The sequence below is a fragment of the Hipposideros armiger genome, unplaced genomic scaffold, assembly GCF_001890085.2.
Source record: "Hipposideros armiger isolate ML-2016 unplaced genomic scaffold, ASM189008v1 scaffold_36, whole genome shotgun sequence".
In the NCBI taxonomy this organism is placed as follows: Eukaryota; Metazoa; Chordata; class Mammalia; order Chiroptera; family Hipposideridae; genus Hipposideros; species Hipposideros armiger.
The window spans coordinates 5,500,226-5,523,053 of record NW_017731386.1 but is presented as its reverse complement, the minus strand read 5'-3'; the positions used below and the strand labels follow the sequence as shown (position 1 = coordinate 5,523,053).

At 45.7% G+C, this 22,828-nt stretch overlaps 1 protein-coding gene across 2 annotated transcripts in view; it reads left to right on the top strand.

Annotated features, from left to right (window-relative positions):
- The window catches only part of MOCOS (molybdenum cofactor sulfurase), a 48,734-nt gene that overhangs the window by 5,158 nt on the left and 20,748 nt on the right, over positions 1 to 22,828 (top strand). For both annotated transcript variants that reach the window (XM_019637901.1, XM_019637902.1), the window contains exons 2-9: positions 1,946 to 2,035; positions 5,015 to 5,081; positions 5,964 to 6,605; positions 10,403 to 10,479; positions 12,553 to 12,752; positions 14,868 to 14,984; positions 16,718 to 17,179; positions 21,206 to 21,368. In XM_019637901.1, the coding sequence (XP_019493446.1) occupies positions 1,946 to 2,035; positions 5,015 to 5,081; positions 5,964 to 6,605; positions 10,403 to 10,479; positions 12,553 to 12,752; positions 14,868 to 14,984; positions 16,718 to 17,179; positions 21,206 to 21,368 (1,818 nt within the window). The remainder of the gene's footprint in view (positions 1 to 1,945; positions 2,036 to 5,014; positions 5,082 to 5,963; positions 6,606 to 10,402; positions 10,480 to 12,552; positions 12,753 to 14,867; positions 14,985 to 16,717; positions 17,180 to 21,205; positions 21,369 to 22,828) is intronic.

Here is a 22,828-nt window from a genome sequence, read left to right as displayed (position 1 = left end):
TTGACAAGTCCTGGATTTTCTGCAAGAGCTTCATTAATTTCAGTTACTTCTCCTGATAGAGGAGAGTAGAGTCTACTAGCAGCTTTCACACTTTCCAAAGCACCAAACTCATCCGAGAGCAGATTGGGGCCGGTTCGAAGCATCCAGACGGTGCCCACCCTCAGGCCCAGGGTGGAGGTGGGCGGGGGCGGTGGGCACCGAGGTGGTGCAGGCTGTAGGGCGGGGAGGTAGTGCACCACACGCTCTGAGATGCTTGCAGTGCCCTGTTTGCAGGCAGGCAATGGTTTCGTATGACACCAAAAATACAATGAACAAAAGTAGACAAATTGGACTTCATTAAAATTAAAAACGTTAATGCTTCAGTTGGTACCATCAAGGAAGTGAAAGGACAACCCACTGAATGGGGAAAAAAATAGTACACAAATATTCAAAGCAGCATTATTTATAATAGACAAAAAGTGGAAGCAACCCAAATGTTTATCAGCAGATGGATGAAGAAAACGTAGTCTCTCCATACAATGGAATACTATTCAGTTGTAAAAAAGGAATGAAGTTCTGATACATGCTACAATATACATGTACCTGGAAAATATTATGCTAAGTGACAGAGGCCAGACACAAAAGGCCACATCTTTTATTATTTCATTTATATGAAATATGGAAACAGAACATAGATTAGTGGTTGTCAGAGCTGGGGCTGGGTGGATTGGGAGTGATTGGTAATAGGTATGGGATCTCACGTGGCGATGAATGAAAATGTTCTAAAATTAGTGGTGATGGTTGCACAACTTTATGAATATATTAAAATCATTAAACTCATTAAAATCATTAAAATCATGTACACTTTAAAAGGGTGAATTTTATGGTATGTGAATTATATCTCAAAAAACCCCAAAAAATCCATCCTGCAAAAACCAAAAAATATTGAGAATGAAAAGATTAATGAATCTATTTATATTGTATGTTCTTGAAAATGTATCTCAGAGTTTGTTCTATGTCAGTACTTATAAAGTACTAGATAACTGCACAGTAATTCTCTATTTTGAATACATGTTGATGGACATTTAGGTCATTTCCAGCCTTTGCTATTGCAGATAATGCTGCACTGAATATCCTCATAGACATGCCATTTCACAAAAGCAGGGTATTTATGAGATCAATTCCTTAAAAAAAGAAAAGAAACAGAAAAGACATAACTAAAAAAAGAGATCAATTCCTAGGATAATTGCTAGGTCAAAGAGAGTTTGCATTTTAGTGTTACCAATATTGCCAAACTGCTGTGCATAAAGAAATTGTACCAATTTGCCCTCCTCCCAGCCATGTACCAGCAGGCCTGTTTGCCCACACCTTCACCCACACAGTCAGTTATCCAACCTTTTGATTTTGGCCATCTGATAGGTCACCCTCGATATCTTACTTGCGTCTACATTTGCCTTTCTCTGTTTATGAGAGAAGCTGGAAAGATCATTTATATTCCTCATATTCTCGGAAGCTCTCAAAGCTGTTCTAGGATTGAAGGATGTAGAATTCACGACGGGAAAGCAGAATCGGGGCTCACCCACCAGGGACGCTGCCTGGGAACACTCCGGAATAGGGTGTGAGTCATAATATGAACTAGCTTTACCATCATTAATCACAGATGTCTGTTGGGCTTCTCTTTGTGGGATGCTCTTCCAGGTTCAGAAGAGAAGCTGGTTAATCAGGAAGACGCTCTCAGGGCTGTAAAGGTCATTAAATATTGAAAGTGCAGTTCTTCCATTGCTCTCGCCTACACGTGAATTAAGAAGCACATATAATATCAAGAGGCTGGCAGATATGAGTGGCCTGATGTTATGTCTAAACGCATCAAATGGGCACGGCTCACGCTTACACAAACCAGATCTAGGTAAAATGAGCGGAAAACCTCTGAAAAATAGTCACAGCTTTATTTTGTGTTTTCTTTCAGGAACTGTCTACCTTGACCATGCAGGAGCCACACTGTTCCCCCAGAGTCAGCTCGCGAGCTTCACTCAGGATCTCACGGAAAACGTTTACGGTAAAGAAAAACACGCCATGACTGATTTTTGCATTGAGCATTGGCCAACTACGCTCAGCTGATATTTTTCTGCTTCATTAATGTTGGGTTAATAGACTGGGACCAAATGGTGCACCCATAACTGAATAAGCCCCGTGGAGATGGCGTCAGGCAAACACCCAGGGTCATTCCTTCTAACACGTGTTGCTGGGATGGGAGAACTGGCTGAGGGACACAGGGCACCAGTGTCAAGAAGGGCACCGAGGTACAAAAGTGAAGTATTTGGTGGTGTGATGACCCTGTGGGACTGGCACAATACAGAGAATAGGACAATAGGAGGAACATTCATTTATTTACTCCATAAGTATTTGTTGAGCCACTCTGGAGTTGGGGTGTCGTGCTATAATGGGAACAAAGTAAACACAGTCCCTGCCTTCATGGACTCTGCTGTGCTTAAGATCTTAATCAAGTGATCTCCAAATATATGTAAACTACCAGCTGTGTGAAGGGCTGTGAACAAAAGGCCTTTGGTGTGTGTGTGTGTGTGTGTGTGTGTGTGTGTGTGTGTGTGTGTAGGGGTGTGTGGGGGGTCTGGATATGCAGAGTGACAGTGGGTTGGCAGTGTGAGTGTCAGGGAAATTTCCTCAGGAGTGGGGGGAATGCTGGAGGATGAATAGGAATTCACTTGGAAAAGAGGAGGAAAAGGACATTTCAGGCAGAGGAGACAGCATGAGCCAAGACCCTGCTTGTGGTTTCAGGAACCCGCCCAGGAACACAGAGGGAGGGGAGGGGAGGGGAGGAGAGCAGTGGGTATATTAATATGAATGGAGAGGTAGGTAGATGCACATAGGTCCTCTGTAGGGTTTGATCTATAGTCTAGAATCAATGGGCAGTCATTGACGGCGTGAATCAGCAGCATAACATGATCAGGAGGTAACTTGGGAAAGGGAGTTTGAAATAACAATAGTAGTAGATGTAGTACTGGTAATGATAACAGCAATAAAGAACAATAATTTATAAATAATCTGTACCGAGCAGTCGTTGCACTTCAGGCACTGTTCCAAGTGCTTCATGTCTATTATCTTTCCATCTCACCACAAGCTAAGTTACAGCTTCTGTTACCAAACAAGCTAAGGTACAGGTTCTGTTACCACCCTGGTTGTACAGGTGAGCAAACCGGGTCCCAGAGAGGGCAGGAGATGCCTCTGAGGCCACACAATTGGGAAATGCTGGAGCTGGGGGAGGTGGGGGACCAGAGTCTCTAGGCAGTTTGGCTTCAGAGTGCAAACCCTTAACCTCCACCAGCCTCGGCTCCTGACGGCCCTGTCATGCCACACTAGGGCTCTGGGTAGCCAGCAGATATTTAAGCCCGGGGAACAGTCTCCAGGGAAGATGTCAGCGAGGGACTTTATCTTGATTTCAATCAATGATATATGTAAAGAGACCTTACAATGATTTGTAAAGAGACCTGCAATTCTCCTTTGTTCAACTTTGCAAGAGTCATAACCATGGGAAAGGTGCTGGCCTGAGAAATGACAGAATTGAGACTGAAGGCGGTTATTAATGATGTAGGGTTAAAAACCAAGGTGAGGAAAGGCAACCTGGGTAAGCATCAAGTCCCACAGGCTATGAGCTGATATGGAAAAGGAACATTGGTAGCTTCAATGGCCAGACATCCAGCGTGACCCTACAGTGTGGTTTGAGAAAACAAAAGCCCCAAAACAAACAAACAAAAATCCCAAGATTTGCCTTCACGTCCATGTGTGATGCTGCTCCTGAAAAAAGCTAGTGGCTGGGCCCTTTGAAAGGTCTGTGTTCACATCTGGGGGTCGTGTTTTGAAGGAGATAATGATACTCTGGGACACAGACACAGAGGACACCAGGAGTGGGGAGAAAAAGTGGAAATTGACAAAGGAAGGGTAAAATTGGGAGATCCTTTATCCTCGAGAACAGGTGGCTAAGGGGAGTCATGATGGCTCCTGTCACGTGTTTGGAGGAGGAGATAGATGTGTTTCTGCAGGAACAGTGCCAGTAGCAGGGGTGTGAGCACAGGAAACAGATGGGGACTTAGGTTAAGGGGTGTCCATGGCTCTGTCTCCTGGTTCCGGGAAAGGCAGCCTCCTGAGGTTGTGTACTTAGCTTCCTGGAGTTAAGGAACAGAACCAGGCTGGCCCTCTGATGGAAACTTGTAGAAAAGCTTCTTGCATTGACCTGGCTGCCTCTGAGCCAACTTCCAGCTCCAAAATGCTATCCTGGATCCTATCTTGTTTTACTAGTGAGGGGAGGGTTTTTTTTGCTTTTGTTTGTTTAACAGCTTTCTTGAGTTATATTTTATATATCATAAAATTGTCCTATTAATATTTGAGGTGTACAATTCAGTGATTTTTAGTAACGTTACCGAGTGGTACAACCATCACTATAGATTATTTAGAACATTTCACCCCCGCAATAAGATCTCTGATGCCCATTTACAGTTGATTGTTTCCCCCCAACACTCCATCCCTCACCCCCATTCCCCCACCCATGCCCAGTCAACCACTAGTCTATTGAACAATACTTTCTGTATCTCTATACAATCATCTCTGCTGAACATTTCATATAAATGGATTCATACAGTATGTGATCTCTTGTGTCTGCCTTCTTTCACTTAGCATGCTTTTGAGGTTCATTTATGACATAGCCAGTAGTTTGTTCCTTTTTAATGCCGAATAATTTTCCCTTGTATGGATATGCCACATTTTATCTATCTGTTCACCCATTAATGGAAATTTATGTTCCCAGAATTTGGCTTTACACATAGAGCTGCTACGAACATTCTTGTGCATGAATCTTTGTGTGGACATGTTTTCATTTCTCTTGAGTATATAGGAGCAGAATTGCTGGGTCATATGGTAGTTTTATGCTTAACTTTTTGAGGTACTGAAGGAGAGGGTTTGGGAGGAACACAAAAGGAGAGACCGTAAGTAGTGACTCGATGGTTTTGTCTTTGTCAACTGCCAGGTAATCCTCACAGCCAGAACATCAGCAGCAAGCTCACCCATGACACTGTGGAGCAGGTGCGCTACAGGTGAGCAGTAGGGGCGCCAGCCTGAGTGGGCACTCCCAGGTGTATAGACTTCTTTCTTACAACCTGCCTGCACCCCACATAGGTTCTGAACTGGTTTCAGGAAGATCACATTCAGCTAAATGGCCACACATGCACACTGATAAAGATCAGGGTCAGAGGATGGGAAGGTGAGAGTGAGTAGGCGCCCAGCAGGGTGTACCAGAAGCACAGGTAGGCAGCTCACAGGTGTGCACAGGTGTGTGTGTGTGACTCTAGGCTGTGGCCAGGGTTCCTGGGGACCAGAGTGACGAAGAGTGACCCAGGTTCCTAAGTCTTGCTTTCAGATTGAAGAGAACCAGTTTCATATTTCATTAGGCATCTTGTTTATCTTTCTCCACCTTTTTACTAATATTTGCATGTTAAACAGTTCTTTATATTTTTCCACATGTAATAATTGGTAAATAATTTCCAGGTGGTAGCTAAAGTTACTTGAATCGATACAATTTCAAATTGTTTTTAATTTGAAAAGGATACTGGGTTGCCAATATTAAAAGCACCCTGAAACAAGTTGATGACGTAAAACTTGTTATGACAGAGCTGGCTAGCAGACCAAGGAGGGGGTGTTTCCAACTAAGGGGAAGGTACTTATGGATTTTTGTCTTATCCCATGTGGGGTGGGGGCTTGAGAAGTAAGGTGATTTTGCCAGTTTGAATCCATTTGTCATCTCTTCCCACAACTTCCTCTATACCTCCCCTAACGTCACGGTTGTGGCTAAGCCTATCTGAGTTTTTCCCTAGCTATTAAGGTAAAGCGATGTCATAGTTAGTAGAAATGCAGCTAATTCCAAACATTGAACAATGGAGAAAGACCAAGTTTTTGCCTCGATGCTGTGCTTCTTCTAGGATTCTGGCGCACTTCCACGCCTCCCCAGAGGACTACAGTGTGATTTTCACAGCCGGAAGCACGGCTGCTCTGAAACTGGTGGCAGAGGCCTTCCCGTGGGTGTCCCCAGGCCGGGAGAGCAGCGGGAGTCTGTTCTGTTACCTCACTGACAGCCACACCTCTGTGGTGGGCATGAGGACGGTGGCCAAAGCCATGAATGTCACCTCCATCCCTGTCAGGCCAGAGGACATGTGGTCGGCGGAGAAACGGGGCGCTGCCGCCAGAGACCCCAACTGCCAGCTTCCGCATCTCTTCTGTTACCCAGCTCAGAGTAACTTTTCTGGAACAAGGTACCCCCTGTCCTGGATAGGAGAGGTCAAGTCTGGGCGGATGTGCCCTGTGAGCACGCCTGGGCAGTGGTTCATGTTATTGGATGCCGCTTCCTATGTGAGCACCTCGTCTTTGGACCTGTCGGTTCACCAGGCCGACTTCATCCCGATCTCCTTCTATAAGATCTTCGGCTTCCCGACCGGCCTGGGCGCTCTGCTGGTGCATAACCGTGTGGCTCCTCTGCTGAGGAAAAGCTACTTTGGAGGAGGCACAGCGGCTGCGTACCTTGCAGGAGATGACTTCTATATCCCGAGACAGTCGGTGGCAGAAAGGTAACCTCGCCATGGGAGTGGCTCGGGCAGAGTTCAGCAAGGCTGGAATCTGGCCTGTGCCACCTGTAGGATTGTGTAAGGGACCAGGCTGGGCCACTGGGGTCAGAGGAGTTGGCCATAGCTGGCAGGGATGGATGCTGGTGGCAGGGCTCAGCTCTGGGAGGCAGAGGTGGGTGGAAGTATGCCCTCGTTTGTGGGAGAACAAAGGCCTGCAGGTAAGTAAGGGCTTGCGCAGAAGAGGTGAAAGGCTGTCAAGAGAGGAAGGAGGGTGTGTTACCAGGCCTTTGACCAGGGTGCTGACAAGAGGTGACAGCAACTAAAGCAGTGATTTAAAAGATTTGGAACAAGTATGTGTGCATACTCGTACACATTTACAGCACAGCTGATTTTCAGCAGCTAGAATCAGCTCAGCTTGGGCCTAGTTGATAAGAGGAACCAATTAACCCTACCAGACCGCTGTACCGATTTTTCGGTAATTTCCGGTACTTTGCCTAGTATGTGAAAAAAAAGCATCACAAACTAAAAATAACCAACCAATCGTGGTCAAACCTCATGGTTAGCCATTGCAAATGTCTGCCCCCATGTGTTTGAATTGACTTTGTGTGGTTTGATGTGAAAAAATTCTGAAAATTCACAATGAGCCCAGGTATAGGGGACAGTTAGGTTCAGGGCCTCACGTCTGGTAGGGTTAAACTAGAGGCCACCAGACTTGTGGGGCACTGTTAACAGCAGCCTCTGTGAGTCATTGTGAGTTACAAAGGATGTATGAAGGCAGGCATACTTGCCCTCAAATGGCATAGGCCCCTGCTGAGGTTTGTTGGTATATGTGTCTTTCTCAGGCTGCAGGGCAGGCGACGCGGGTTATGTCCAGGAATTCCCCAGATGGCAATGACTGGGATCTGTGAGGTTCAATGTGTGAGAGGGTAAAAATGGTAGCTGCCCCAGGGTTCGTTCTATTGGGTCCAATGGCAGGGGATACCATGGGGTTAGGGCAGGGAGCTAGTCATCCTGCTGGTACCTGACAAGGCCCAGGACCTGGATGGGAAGGTGGGTCAGATCCCGCTCAGACCCAGGTGCAGACTCAAAGGTCCTGCAGATAAAGGCCTTGGCAGTAGAGTCACCTGTCAGGTGTGAAGACCCTACAGCAGGACCAAGCTGGGAGTGAATGCCGGCTCCACGGCACAGCAGCTGTGAGATCAGGGGATGTGACTTGATCTCTGTATCTCCTCTGTTTTGCCTATAACGTAGGTCTCTAAAAGGATGTGGTTCTTTAGAGCTAATATAAGCGAAGCACCAAGATAACATTATGAGGCTCTTTGATGCCGCTTTTATTAGGACTTGTCCGTAGTTGGGGGAATACTAAAACAGGAACGCTAATGTAAAACGTTTGAATCGAAGTATGATGGTATAGCATGTAATATGAGTATAACCAAGTGAGAAGAGAATGACAGGCTCAACGTCATATAAATGAAAGGGAGAATGAAATGACAGTCCAAACTTTATTGAGCCAACAGGGCACCTGAACACCAGGAGGACCAGGGCAGCTCATGGGCAGGGTGTGAGTGGGTGGGGCTGGACCAGACCTCTTCCCTTCGATTTGGGTGGCTTGCTTTACAGCAGGTGCCATACCAAGATTCCCAGAAAGCTGAATGTATTTATTTTCCATTGGAAGCCTAATTTTTTTTTTAAGATTTTTATTGGGGAATTGGGGGATGGGAACAGCGCTGGGGAATTGGGGGAAAGGGAACAGACAAGTTGCTGTCGTCTTGTTCCTCAGTCTAGCTGTGGAGGACGTTGCTTCACTGGCCCAAGTTGGCACCATCATTGCGCTCTTCCCGGGTGAGGCAGATCAGCCGCCGGCTTCTGGACGGCCGCTCACTGCGGCTGCTGGCCGCTCACACTGACTGCTGGCCACACATGGTAGCCCATGGCAACCCACTGCCACAGGGGCTGCAGCTTACGCCGTCGCTAGCAACTCATGGCAGCCCAGCTCCAGGTTGAGCTGTTGTTCAGCATCTTAGCTGTAGAGGGCAGTGTCACTGGCCCTCATATGTGGGATCCGAACCGGGGCCTCTGGCGTCCCAAGCCAGCTCTTAACCAACACGCCACTCAGCCAGCCCCCAAATGTTTCTTGAACATGCACCTGGACCATGTTCTTAGGCTTTTCTATTTGATACCCAATGAGATACAACCTTTGATGGAAACAAAAAAACTTCCTTTCCCCCTAAGAGTCTATTAATGATCATTTAATAAATAATTATTAATGATCAATTAATAACTTAAAGTCATTATTGGCTAATAATGTTTAATTGATTAAAATCAATTAATCATTAAATCATTAGTGATTAATCAATTAGTAATTGATTCATTATTGATTCATTGTTAATTCTGTATGTCCAATAATTACCATTAGTTTTATAAGGAAATTAATATTGCAGTAGCAGTATTTTGAGCGAATCTTATCTCTAGAGTATTAAAATTTCCATTGAAATTTTATTTTCAATGGTATTTCCATTGAAAACAGCATTTCCATTGAAAACTTCAGCTTGTGTAAGGCTGCCATTTGTCACCATCCTTTATCCCGACGCCTGCTGAAACCTCCCCATTGTCTCCCGCCTTCCCGGCAGCCAGAGGCGTCTTGTCAAAGCCTAGGTCACACCTTATCCCTCTTCTCTGGTCAGCGCCCTGGAGCCCGTCTTCTCATCCAGGGCGGAAGTTCCCTGACTGTATCTGCTACCACTCCCTGCCTTGTCCACAGTCTCCTGGCCCCAAAGACCTCCTTGCTGTTGGGGCGGTGTGCTAGGCAGGCTGCTTAGGACTTTTGCTGCACTCTCTCCCTGGAACGTTGTTCCCCTTGAAACCGTGAATTTAACTGTTTCAAAAATGAGCCGTTTCCCTCGCTCCCTTACTCCCTTCCACCTGGTTCTGCTCAGGTGATCTCCCTGGGAGAGGACCTTCCTTGACCATTCATCTTGTCTAGAGCAGCTGCCAGCCCTCTGACTTATGCATCTTCGTTGCACTTGTCACCACCTGGCTTGTTGCTTATTTGGCTTTTCTCTGCATGTTTGTCGCTTGTTGTTCCTTGTTTCTATGCTCCCAGGAGAATGGAAGTGCTGTGAGGGCAGGGATTTTACCTGTTATGTTCACTGCCGCGTCCTTAGCATCTAGGACAGTGCCTGACACACAGTAAGTACTTGGACAATAAAGATTTGATGAGTATTTTGGCTAAGTGAGTAATTCTAAAATGCTAACATAATCAACACCGTGATAATCAGGAAGGGGTACATCTGCTGTTTTGAGAGACTTATCATTTTTTACCAAAGCCCATGGTTCTACAGACTTTGGAATCATAGACTCTTGTTAAGAACCCCATAGCTACGTGGTTGGTCACACTGAATTGATGCTGTCAGTCGTGCTTTCTTGGGGTCAAGGGTGGCATTTTAAGAGCCCATAGCGCTTGAGGTTTTGTCAAGTCCAAAGTCTTCCTGGGGACAGCAAAGCGTCTCTCTACTTGTTAATGTCTCAAGATGGTGACTATTTTTTAGGGCCTTTTGTCACCACTGCCAGCCAGCCCATCCTGAGAAAGCTGCAGAGTGGGTCAGGGGCAGAGGCAGTCTGATGGGTGTTGGTATTCAAAACCCTCTGTTCTGTGGGAGAGAGCAATGGTTTATAAGGCAGCAGAGAGAAGGTATTCACAGATTATGGCTGAGCCTAGAATTAAAACCTCGTTACATGCCACAAAATGCACATGGAGAAGTGGCCACAGCTTCACCTTGTTCCCCTCACCATGGTTACAGGTTTGAAGACGGCACCATCTCATTCCTTGATGTGATAGCGCTAAAACATGGATTTGATGCCCTAGAGCGCCTCACAGGTAGGGGGACATTTTTATCTGTGTGGAATTTGCTCCTGTTGCCCATGACCTTGAGGGAGCCTTGGCACGGCTACGATTCAGATGAAAGAGAGAGAGTCTATGTGAGTGACCGGCACATGGCAGTTATACGCTGAATGCAGTTGAAGCTGATTGTAAAGAACTTCAAAGGGATTTCTGAGGCAAGAGCAAGAGACTGACACTTTTTCTTTTTGATCAGTTAAAAGAATGTTTTAATAGTTAAGAGCCACTTCAAATCAGGAAATTAATATTGATAGCTTCACAGAAGCAGAGGAACTGTCCTGAATTCCTGCACTGGGAATGGTTACAGATCCTGACAGCTTATTCAGCTGTTGCCTTGCTTGATTGTCCCTACAGCCCCATGGGGGAGCTCAATGATAAGCCTACTTTATCCACAAAGGAGCTTATGCTCAGAGAGGTTACGTGCCTTCCCCAGGGCCGGGGAGCTGGCAATTGGGAGGGCTAGGATTTAAACCCCGGACATATTAACTCCTTACCTTGAGCCTCTCACCACTGTTTCTACCACTGGCCTTTGCTAAGATGTACATTTTCTTTCCTGATGAGTGCTTGGGGTGTGTGGGCAGATGGGGGTACTCACCACAGGCTGACACACAGACAGATGCCACTTCCCATCATATAGGGCTGACACAAAGGTACATGACTGTAAAAACCTCTGTCTGGTGAGTCAGGCATCTACCATCCTGCTGTGCTCCTGGGTGCTCCTTCCAGAGACTGAGCTTCTAGAAATGAAGGGCACTGCTTGTATCGTTCATATGGAGATGAGGTTGTGGTGAACCAAGGATGTCGCTTAGCGGGTAGGCAGTTCTCTCTCTCTCTCTATCTCTCTCTCTCTCTCCCCTGCTTCCCCTCTCCCTCTCATCCTCTGCCTCCCCCTCCCTCTCCCTTTCCCTCTTCTTCCCTCCCTCTCTCCCTCTCCCTCTCTCCACAGTAATGGGACCCTATAGGTCCCAGCCTTAGCCCAACTGGGAGCAGAGAGGATTCATAGAAAGGAGGGTTACCCTGAAGGTAATGCAGAGAGGTGAGGGGCATCATTCAGGACAAAGAGGAGAGAACCAAGACAGACACTGAGAAATGAACACTTTCCCAAGGAAAGCTGTTAACAAGGTACCCACACCTCATCTGACAGGGTCTGAGAGGGTCAGAGGCATTTTTGAAAGCAGACTGACAATATCACTTGCCCCAAAAGCGAAGTCTGATTTTTCCTACTTAATTGCTCTTTTTAAAAAAGATTGTGGTAAACTATATATAACATAAAATGTACCAGTTTAGCATTTTTTTTTATATTAAGGAGTCTTTGTTAATATTGCTGGGTGTGATAATAAGCAGTTTTTAAGTGTACAATGCAATGGCATTAAGTACATTCACATGGCTATACAACCATCATCACTATTTATCTCCAGGACTTTTTCATCATCCCAAACTGAAACTCTACCCATTAAACAATAACTACCCATTTACCCTCTTCCCAGCCTTCAATAACCTCTATTCTTTCTGTCTCTATAAATTTGCCTATTCTAGGCACCTTATATAAGAGGCATAATACAATATCTGTCCTTTTTTGTCTGTCTTATTTAACTTAGCATAAGGTCTTTAAGATCCATCCGAGGTAGCAGGATGGCTCAGCTAAAAAAAAAAAAAAAAGATCCATCCATGTAGTAGCATGTTAATTGCTTTGTATGACATTAAAATGATTTAAACACTAATAAAAACAAACAGCAAAAAATGATACATTTAAAGGAAAATTGTACATTGTTGCTATCTGTTGCCAAAGGGTCTAAATTATCTGAATGCTTAAGTAACATTATATAAAAAAAAAGAGGATGACCAGAAGGCCTAGGAAAAATTCAGCAATGGTAAACTGTTGTTCAAAGACCTACACCCTTATCATATGGGCAATCCTATACAATATTTACAGGTATTTTAAATCATTAACATTAGGTCCAAGTTTGCCAGGTCTAATCTCATGTTCTTAAAAGCGAATGAAGTTTATGTGAAGCTATCGATTCTCTTTGACATTTCCTAATTGTTTTGGAGGTGGAATGGAGAACGTCATGCAGCACACCTTTACCTTGGCTCAGTACACCTACACTGCCCTGTCCTCTCTCCGGTACCCCAATGGGGCCCCTGTGGTGCGGATTTACAGCGACTCTGACTTCAGCAGCCCCGAGGTTCAGGGTCCAATCATCAATTTTAATGTGCTCGACGACAACGGGAGCGTCATTGGTTATTCGCAGGTGGGTTTTTCTTTTCGTTTTGCTGACCTGCTCACAAGAGACTCACTCTTGTCTGGAACTCTGCAGCCCTGACATTTGCAGTCAAGGCCTCTGAGCCCTTGCAGGAGCTGTAATGAAGCTCACGCATGGTTACAGAGGCCACTGGCTCCTCTTGAGAGAGGATCTATACTCTCATTTACACTCCTTTCTAACAAGCATGGCTATTTAGTTCTTCAGCCCTCTTTATTCAGCCAGAAACAGTCAATTTCAAGTGGGAAGAGACAGGCCAAGGCTCTGATAGCAGTGGAAAGGGATAGCTGAGAGCTTGTCAGCAAGGGAAGACAATTCTGAAATGGTGTAGACAGAAAAGCAGTGTAGACAGAACATCATGTCTCAGGTCATTTTATGTACAGATGGCTTGGTAGCCCCAGCGATACACGAGACCATATCACTGTCACACAGAATCATGGGCTTGTCACCACTATTTGTTTGCATGTTGCTTGGAATGCAGAACTCTTTTGTTGTTGTTGTTGTTGTTTTCAGTTTTGTTTGTTTGTTTAAGCTGAGCCATCCTGCCACCTGTTGGCAGCTCAGAGGCTGCTCAGCTTGGGCCGGGCATCAAACCGCTGTTGCTCAGAGCTCAAACTCTTAAGCGAGCTCTTAACCAACTGAGCCACTCGCCTGGCCCTAGAACTCTTTTATGACAAGTAGAAATGATGTCCTTACTATCACAAAATCCCTTTTTCTGCCATAGTTCATGCATATTATGAATTTAAAGAATTTGGTAGGTTGGTTATAAAATAGTTTCTGCAGATATACCCGGTGTATGTGTTTTCCCATGAAATCAGTGCACGTAGTGGTTTTCATGTTGGGAACTGCTTGGGTCCCTGCCACAGTTGAGTAAGCTGGTCACTGCACAGTCCATTGCAAAATCCAGAATCAGGGCTTGCCGAGTGGCTCAGTTGGTTAAGAGCTCGCTCAAGAGTTTGAGCTCTGAGCAACAGCGGTTCGAGTCCAGCCCGAGCTGAGCAGCGGCTCAGAAAAAAAAAAAAAAAGAAAAGAAAAAAAAAAATCCAGAATCACACCAAGCACTCAGACATGGCGGTCGGTGGTCACCAGACGGGGTGTCACAGACTGGGCACGGGGCGCCCAAGGCCCTTCCCACAATCCAGGTTCCTACAGCTGCTCTGAGGAGCAGATTTGATAATCAGATAAGTTTGGAAGATGGCGACCTTCTTCCCTTGTAAGCCACCATCCATTCCCATACACCTTCTTTAAACCTTGGATTTCTCAAACAAAATCTGTTTCTCAAGGAATCAATTTCCCCCTTCTTCTGAATAGCCGTACGCTTTCCGAAAAATAAACTGTAGAAATATTCTTCAGCGGGAAATGTTGGTTTCCACTGGTGTTTGCAGACAGCTGCTCTACAACCACAGGGGGTCTCTTGGGTAGGTTGACTGCACACCCCACAGCCTCTTAGTCATCCACCTGCAGAAGCAGCCCCAACACACCCAGAAAGAAACATGTCATTTAAAATGGCTTTTTTTTGGGGGGTGTGTGTGTGTGTGGAAAATGCATCAGAGGCAAAAGATTTGCCTCCTTAAATATGATATGCTAGGTCATTGGTAAAATAAGTTTCATTCTTGAACTTATTTTAATAGGTTTGTATTTCCCGAGGAGCACAGGGGAGGGCAGATGGGCCAGTGACGTGTGCTGTCGCAGGCAGAGCCAATTTGCATTTCCCTGGTGATTAGTGGCATCGAGCACCTTTTTATGTACCTGTTGGTCATTTGTGTCTCTCATTTGAAGAAATGTCTATTCAGATCTTCTGCCCGCTTTTTAATTGGATTGTTTGTTGTACATGGAAGCTCTTAACTTGGAATTTGGCCTATTTTCACTTTTCTCAGGCATACACCTATAACCCAACTGGATAAACTAATTATCAGCAACATTTTATAAAGTGTGTTTTGTAAACCCGTGATAGGTCCTGGTGCTTTATAGCAAACTTCCAGGCTCATATTTTGATTTTACTGTTAGGAAAGAGGGGCCCAAATATTGGTCTGATGCTCTCTCCCGGGCAATCAAAGCAAAACTAGGCATCCCTTAACACTGTTCCATGTCGCATTAAACCTGCAGGTGGACAAAATGGCCAGTCTTTACAACATCCAAGTGCGAACTGGCTGCTTCTGTAACACTGGTGCCTGCCAGAGGCACCTGGGGATCAGTGACGAGATGGTCAAGAAGCATCTTCAGGTTGGTACCAGACCCTGTGTCCTAAATGCTTGTTAGCGAGACCCAATGGCAGTACCCCTAACTACACTGGAAGCTGGTTCATTTCTCTGAGCACACCCTGTGGATGTGCAAAGGAAAAGAGTTCAACAAAGATAGAAAAGGCTTCAAGACAACATCTCTATGAAGTCATTTTTTAACTTTTTTTTTTTTTAATTTTTTGGGGAACTGTGTTTTTCCCAGGACCCATTAGCTCCAAGTCAAGTTGTTGTCCTTCAATCTTAGTTGTGAAGGGTGCAGCTCAGCTCCAAGTCTAGTCGCTGTTTTCAATCTAGTTGTGAGGGGCGCAGCCCACCATCCCATGCGTGAGTTGAACCGGCAGCCTTGTTGTTAAGAGCATGCACTCTAACCAACTGAGCTACCTAGCCACCCGTCGTTTTTTACTTTGAAGGTAAACATTTAAAGGCGGAAGAGGGTCTTTAACAGGAGGCAAGCTTATGTGGGAATATTCTCATGAATGCAGAGGGTCCTTACCTAGTTCAGTCCTACCAGAGAAAAATCTCCAAGCTAGCATTAGCTCGGCGCTGGGCTGGGTGAGGAGAGGAACCCCTCTAGGGGGCATTCTGCAACTGTCAGAACCCTCTTCCTCCCTGCCTACCCCCCCAAGCAGAGGTTTTTCATGTCAGGGTACAGCCTGTTTTGAACCATTTCATCAGAATAGTTTGAGTGGCAAAGAGCCCTTATTTATTTTGGACTAGTTTGTAACGTGAGTTTCTTTTGGTTGCCGCTGAATATTGTATGTACTAGATCCCAACCAACCATGAACTGGGTCTTATTTAAAAAGAGAGAGAAGCTCAGAACACAAACAAATGAAGTTGCAGATATAATATTTGATCCTGTGGAATGCCATGGCCGCCTCTGTTTGTGCCTGACCTGGGTTCAGCACTGGGGGAGGAAAGTGTCCGGGACAGTGACCATCACAGCTGAGCTTGGAGATGTTTGTGAACCTCTTGCTTTTCTCTCCCCACCTCCCAGCAGGGCACTTATGCTGCCTTTGGTCTTTGTAGTGGCCTCAGGCTGGTCCTTCATAGGGGCAAGCATCTCTTTCTTGGCCTCTTGTCAAAGGGCAGCTCTCAGGGGTGCAGGCCTCCCTGTGGTTCTGAGAGGCTAAAGGGAGTGGCCAGCAGGTGTTTCTCCCACCTTGGCTCTGGGAAGACTAAGGAGTTGACCCCTCAGTGCTTCTGAAACTCTGGTCTGTCTTTTGATCCCTCCGTGAGTTGGCTATGTGCGCAGCTCTGCGTAAATACTTTCCATGAAGTATTACTTTTTTTTGGTGTTTTTTTTTAGAAAATTTATTGGGAAACAGTGTGTTTTTCCAGGACCCATCAGCTCCGGGTCAAGTAGTTGTCTTCAATCTAGTTGTGGAGGGTGCAGCTCCTTGGCCCATGTGGGAATTGAACCGGCAAACTTGGTGTTATGAGCCTGCACTCTAACCACCTGAGTTATTACTTTTAAACTCTTTAATGATCCCTTGAGATAGGCATTCACCCCAATTTACACAAGCAAAGTGAGACCTAGAAAGTGAGCTCCTTTGCTTGTGGAACTATGTCTCAGGCACACCATACATATTATCATTGCAGTTCTGTTTTCTGGGTCAATTTTGTTTTATAAATTGAAGAAAATTTGTTTTACAAATGTTTCCAATATATCTCTGAGGAATGAGTCACTCTGGCTGACTTATTTTCCTTTTCTACTAGGCTGGTCATGTCTGTGGAGATGATGTGGACCTCATAGATGGACAGCCCACAGGATCTGTGAGGATTTCATTTGGATACATGTCTACACTTGAGGATGCCCAAGCCTTTCTCAGGTTCATCATAGCAACCCGACTGCGCCTGTCAAGTGGCCAGGCTATCCCTCAGGACACTCTCAGGGAGGCTGGCACTCCACTAGCAGAGAGCGAGGCTCAGAACGCCGTGACTGCCACCATGAACGGATGTAGGCCCTCACCTCAGGAAGATACTTGCACAGACTCCAGGGTTTGGAATGACCTGCTCACAGCTGTGGATGCTGTGGGTTTGCACTCACCTGTGCTGGAGGCCACCAGGACGCAGCAGACCTCTTCAGAGAAAGCTGCAGGAGCCCTTGATGGAGGCCTTGGGCCACATATCATCACCAACCTTTACCTCTATCCAATCAAATCCTGTGCTGCATTTGAGGTAAGGCTTTTAATGGCAGCACAGTGACTGTTTTCTTTTGGTTTACTTTATAATATCTTTTGACAAGTGAAGTAAAAAGTGCAGAAAGTGAAGAAAAGCATGCAGAAAATCCTACTCATATTCAGGGTATTGTGATTTATGAAGAGCTGTTCTCATTCTGCCTTTCTTCGTTTGGGCTGACTTTCTAATATGGCTCTGCTTGTGGGGACCCCTGAGAGGACCCTGTTTCTGAGTGGTGAACACCTAGTTACTGTTAATAATTATGGATGTAACTTTCATTGAATGCATGGGTTGGCTTCTGGCTGACACATTTTATATGCTTTGTTTTATTCGATTCTTAAAACAGTAATCCAAGGTACATGGTAATATATTTCCCATTTTGTAGATATAGAGCCTGAGAGCTACTGAATTGAAGCTTTTTACCCGGGTCACCAGCTGATAAGTGATAGAATAAGGATTTGAACCCAGGTCTGCTGACTCCTTGGGTGCTCTTATGTGACTTGTTCTGCTCAGCCCTCCCCATGGAAGTGAACTACGTTAAAATGTGCTTGCCTTGGGCCGGCCGAGTGGCTCAGTTGGTTAAGAGTGCGAGCTCTGAGCCAACAGGGTTGCTTGTTTGATTCCCACATGGGCCAGTGAGCTGCGCCCGAGCTGAGCTGCTGCTGAGCTGGTAAGAGGTAGGGACGAGGGAGCTCTCTGGGGTCTCTTTTATAAGAACATTAATCTCATTCATGAGGGCTCCACCCTCATGACCTACTAATGTCCCAAAGTTGCCACCTCCTAATAACTTCACACTGGGGGTTAGGATTTTAACATGAAGTTTAGGGGACGCAAGCATTTAGTCCATTGCAGTGGGGTTCCTAGATTCTATTTGGAGGTGGTAGGAAAGGCTTCTTGAGGAGGGGACATTTAATCTGAGACCTGGGGGTCAGGCATACAGAGAGGCGGAAGAGCATTCCAGGTAGAGGGAATAGCACGTGAGGAGACCCTGAGGTGAGAAAGAGCCTGGTGCATTGGAGAAACTGAAAGAAAGCCGTGTGGCCATGTGGGGGGTGGGGAGGAGGCTGAGCGTTGTGAGATGTGGTAAGCAGGGACTAGATTACATAGGGCTACATGGTTTAGTGGCTTTAGTCGAAGTGGAGTTAGTCTAAGCTACTGAAGAGCTTTTAGCAAGGGAGTCTCTTGATCTCATTTCTGTTTTAGAAAGATCTTACCTGCTGCTGAGTAGACACTGCCTATGGGAGGGCGAGGGATGAAGCAGAGAGGTCAGTTAGGAGGCATCACGGTAGCCCAGGCAAGAGATTACAGGAGGTTCTATTAAAGCCACTATTACTTATTGGCAAGTGCCCCAGGGAATATTCTAGACTTTGCAGGCCATGCAATCTCTACTGTGACTACACAGCTCTGCCGTTGTAGCATGAACGCAGTCACAGACTGTATACCTTAACAAATGAGCACACCTGTGGTTCAACAAAGCTTTATAAAAACAGGCAGTGGGTTGGATGTGGTCTGTGGGCCACAGTTTGCTGAAACCCTGGACTGAAGTGGCAGCTGAGGGGGAGAGAAATAAAAAATGTCAAAGTGTTTTGTTCATAGAGTCTATGGGTTGGATGTGGGGTGTGAGGGTGAAGAAGGCGCGTAGGAGGACTGGAGCTGCTGCGTCCATAGTGATGGTGCTGATGAAATGGGGAAGGCTGGGAGAGGGGCAGGCCTGAGGGAGAATCTGGAGTTGCCCAGGGCAAGTCCGAGGTGCCCGCGGATGTGTGAGTCTGACGCTCAGAGGAGAGGGCTGGGCCGGAGCTAGAAATGGGGAGCCATCAGCATTTGGAGCGACTTGTCTGGGGAATGGATGAAATGACCCAGGGAGAGGGTGTGTAGAGAAAAAAGAAAGGCTCCACTGAGCCCCGAGGTGTCCTAACATTGGCAGGTTGGGGGAGAGGAGGAGCAGGCAGGGGAGACTGAGGGGAGTAGCCCCGGGAGGGGAGAGGCGACAGGGTGCCAGGAAGTAGGTCGGGGGTCAGTTGTCCTCATGCTGCTGAGGAATGAAAAGAGGCCTTGTCTCTGGCGTCATCTGACAGCTGGACCATGGCGCTACCGACGAGTGGGAGTTGAGACACGGATGCCCGCCTGAGGCGGCCAGGACGAGGCCTGACGCGTGTTCTGAGGCCCATGGGCTTTGGCCAGCTCACAGACCTCAGAAGGATCTGTTAAGGCTTGTCCGGGAGAGGAGACTTGTGGGTACAGTGGCCCTCGTCTCACTCAAGGCAGGGGCATCGCCTGTGTGGGTCCAGGAGGGGCTGCCGACAGATCCACAAGTGCTTGACAGTTTGGGGGAGTATTGTTCAGGTATTTTTGGAATGTTCCTCAGTTTGGATTTGTCTGATGTCTTTCTCATGGTTATGGGTTTTTTTCCCTGAGGAGGACCATAGAGGTGAAGTGCTATTCTCATCATATCGTAACAGGGTACCTACTGTCAACATGGCTTATCACTGTTAATGTTAACCTCGATCACCAGATTGAGCTAGTGTTTGCCAGGTTTCCTTACTGTAAAGTTTCCTCTCCACCCCATTTCCATACTGTGCTCTTTGGAAGCAAGTCGCTAACTGTACCCCAAACATAAAGGGTAGAGTTACGCTCCACGTTTTTGAGGGAGGAGCATCTACATTAGTATGTACTCATGGATATTTATTTATTTATTTATTTATTAAAGATTTTATTGGGGAATTGGGGAAGGGAACAGTATTGGGGAAGGGGAACAGCCAAGTTGTTGTCCTTCAATCTTAGTTGTGGAGGGGTGCAGCTAGCTCAGCTCCAAGTCCAGTCGCCGTTGGCAGCTCACAGCTGCTCAGCTCAAGGTGCTGTGTTCAATTTTAGTTGTGGATGGATGTAGCCCAACATCTCATGTGGGAGTCGAACCAGAAACCTTGTTGCTAAGAGCACATGCTCTAACCACTGAGCTCAAGGTGCCTTGTTCAATCTTAGTTGTGGGTGGGCATAGCCCACCATCCCATGCAGGAGTCAAACCAGCAACCTTGTTGTTTGGAGCAAGTACTCTCACCAGCTGAGCCATCCTGCTACCTGTTGGTAGCTCAGTGGCAGCTCAGCTCAGGCGCAGCTCACTGGCTCATGTGGGAATAGAACCAGTGACCTTATTGCTCAGAGCTCGTGCTCTTAACCAACTGAACCACTCGGCCGGCCCCTCATGGATATTTATTTTATACTTTGGGTTATCAAATACTACATTATTATTATTATTATTATTACTATTCAAATTGTTCTAGTTTTGGCTATCGGACACACTTTCAGTTGATTCCTGCACCCCTTTGATGTTTTGTTTTTTGAGCACTTCCTTAGTTTCCTAGCATTGTAAGGTGCTCTTGGCTTCTTGTGTATATTTCCTGACCCATCCCTAGAATTAACTGTTTCTCCAAGGAGTTCTGGTTCTTTTTATTGGAGAATGGCATTAGAATACAAGATCTGGGCCCTGGGTGTAATCTGTATTTTAATTTTATAGAAATACTAAGAATTCAGGGAAACCTGCACACTTAAAGTTAATCAACTCAGTGACCATTCCAGTGTCACCAAAGGTTGTGCAAGAAATATGTCTGTAGTACCAGGACCTGCCTGTTCAGGCACCCACCACTGTGGCAGGCATACAGAAAGCAGGAGTGAGGGGGACCGTGGGGAGGGCAGGTAGGGTGGGGTGGAGACTTGCTTTACACTTACACCCTCGTTCTCTCTGAATGTTGTACCGTGAACATACATGACTCCCTTAAAAAAAACAGGTTGAAGTGGAGAAGGGTTGAAAATGGACCTGTAGGGTGAGTGGAAGGTATCTATCAATAGGTCCTACACTGACGCCCTTGCATAATCTTCTGTTTCACTTCCTTCTCTTCCTCCCTTTTTTCCTTCAAGAGTCTGTGCTGGATTCCTCAAGTTCATCTGTATTTGTGCAGCCACTGGGCAATAATGTGAAGATCATTTTTGAGGAGCTCTGGCCTAAAATGTGTTTCCCTTTTGGTTTAGGTGACCCGGTGGCCCATAGGAAATCAAGGGCTGTTGTACGACCGTAGCTGGATGGTTGTGAATCACAACGGCATTTGCCTGAGTCAGAAGCAGGAACCCCGGCTCTGCCTGATCCAGCCCTTCATTGACCTCCAGCGAAGGATCATGGTCATCAAAGCCAAAGGTGTGAAAACTGGGTTCATTTTCACAACACAGCTGTCAAGCTTTTATACTCGTATGAAAGTCAAGTAATGGCTTTTCCAAACATTAAAATCTTAAAGTAAGGGAAATGATATCTGGAAGAGGCAACAAAAAGTTTGTTCCTCTTGTGTTCTGGGAATTTTCTGGGGAGAGGTAAAGATCTGACAGTACAATCAGAAAAAAAAGAGGTATAACTTTGGAAATTATATGATATTCTTTTCACTTATATTCTTTTTTATTTCCTTCACTCATCGTAATAAGCTTGAACTCTTCTCTGCTGAGTTTTAGTATAAACTATCCAACATGTATGGAAGTGTAGACTAGCTCTGTCCAGTGGAACTTTCTGTGACGGTGGAAATGTGCAGTATTTACATTGTCCAGTTTGGTAGTTACCAGTCACATGTGGCTACTGAGCGCTTGAAAGGTGGCTAGTGGAACTCTGGAACTGAATTTTAAATTTTATTTGATTTTAATTAATTGAAATTGCTACATGTGGCTAGTGGCTACAGTGTTGGACAGCACAGGTATGGAGAATAACATAATACACCTTTACAGCACTGAATTGTAACAAATCTTAACATCTGGCCACATTTGCTTCAGATTCCTTCTCCTCCTCCCCCTCTCCTCCTTTTCGACTTCCTCCTCCTCCTCTTCTTCCTCCTTCTCCCTGTAAGAAACAAAGAAAACATTACAGATACAGCTGAAATTCCCTGTGTACGTCTCCCTGGCCTCACGCCTCCTCCTTCTGTGCCCCATGTACCATTTATAGAATTTTCAATTTGTAGCTATACTTTTGTGATATATCACATTTCCATATATTCACAGTTATGTTTTTTGGCTATAGATGTTCTGTTCTGTTCCAGTGGTTCATTTTGCTTTGGACCAACAGGCCAGGGTTATCATTAGGGCTGTAGAACAAGTCTTGATATCTGGTAGGGCACGTCCTACCTCATTCTTCCAAATTGGTTTGGCTATTCTTGGCCTGTTTTCCTGTGTGAATTTTAACACATGGACAGATTTGTATGGGCCGTCCCACCATCAAGAGACAGAACAGTTCCATCACCCCAGAAAATTCCTTCATGCTCTCCCTTTGTGGTCTCCCTTCTCCCAATGCTTAACACCTGACAATCAGAGATCCGTTCTCTTTCACTACAGTTTTATTTTTTTAAGAATTTTATATAAATAGAATCATACAGTGTATGCTTTTTTGAGATTGGCTTCTTTCATTTAGCATGATGCCTTTGAGATCCATCTAAGGTATTGCATGTATCAGTAGTTCATTCCTTCTTACTGCTGAGTAGTATTCTACTGTATGGATATACCAGAATGTATTTATCTATTCATCTGTTGATGGACATTTCAGTTGTTTGTAGTTTTGAGCAATTATGAACAGAGCTGCTATAAGCATTCATGTGTAGGTTTTTGGGTGAACAGAAGTTTTCA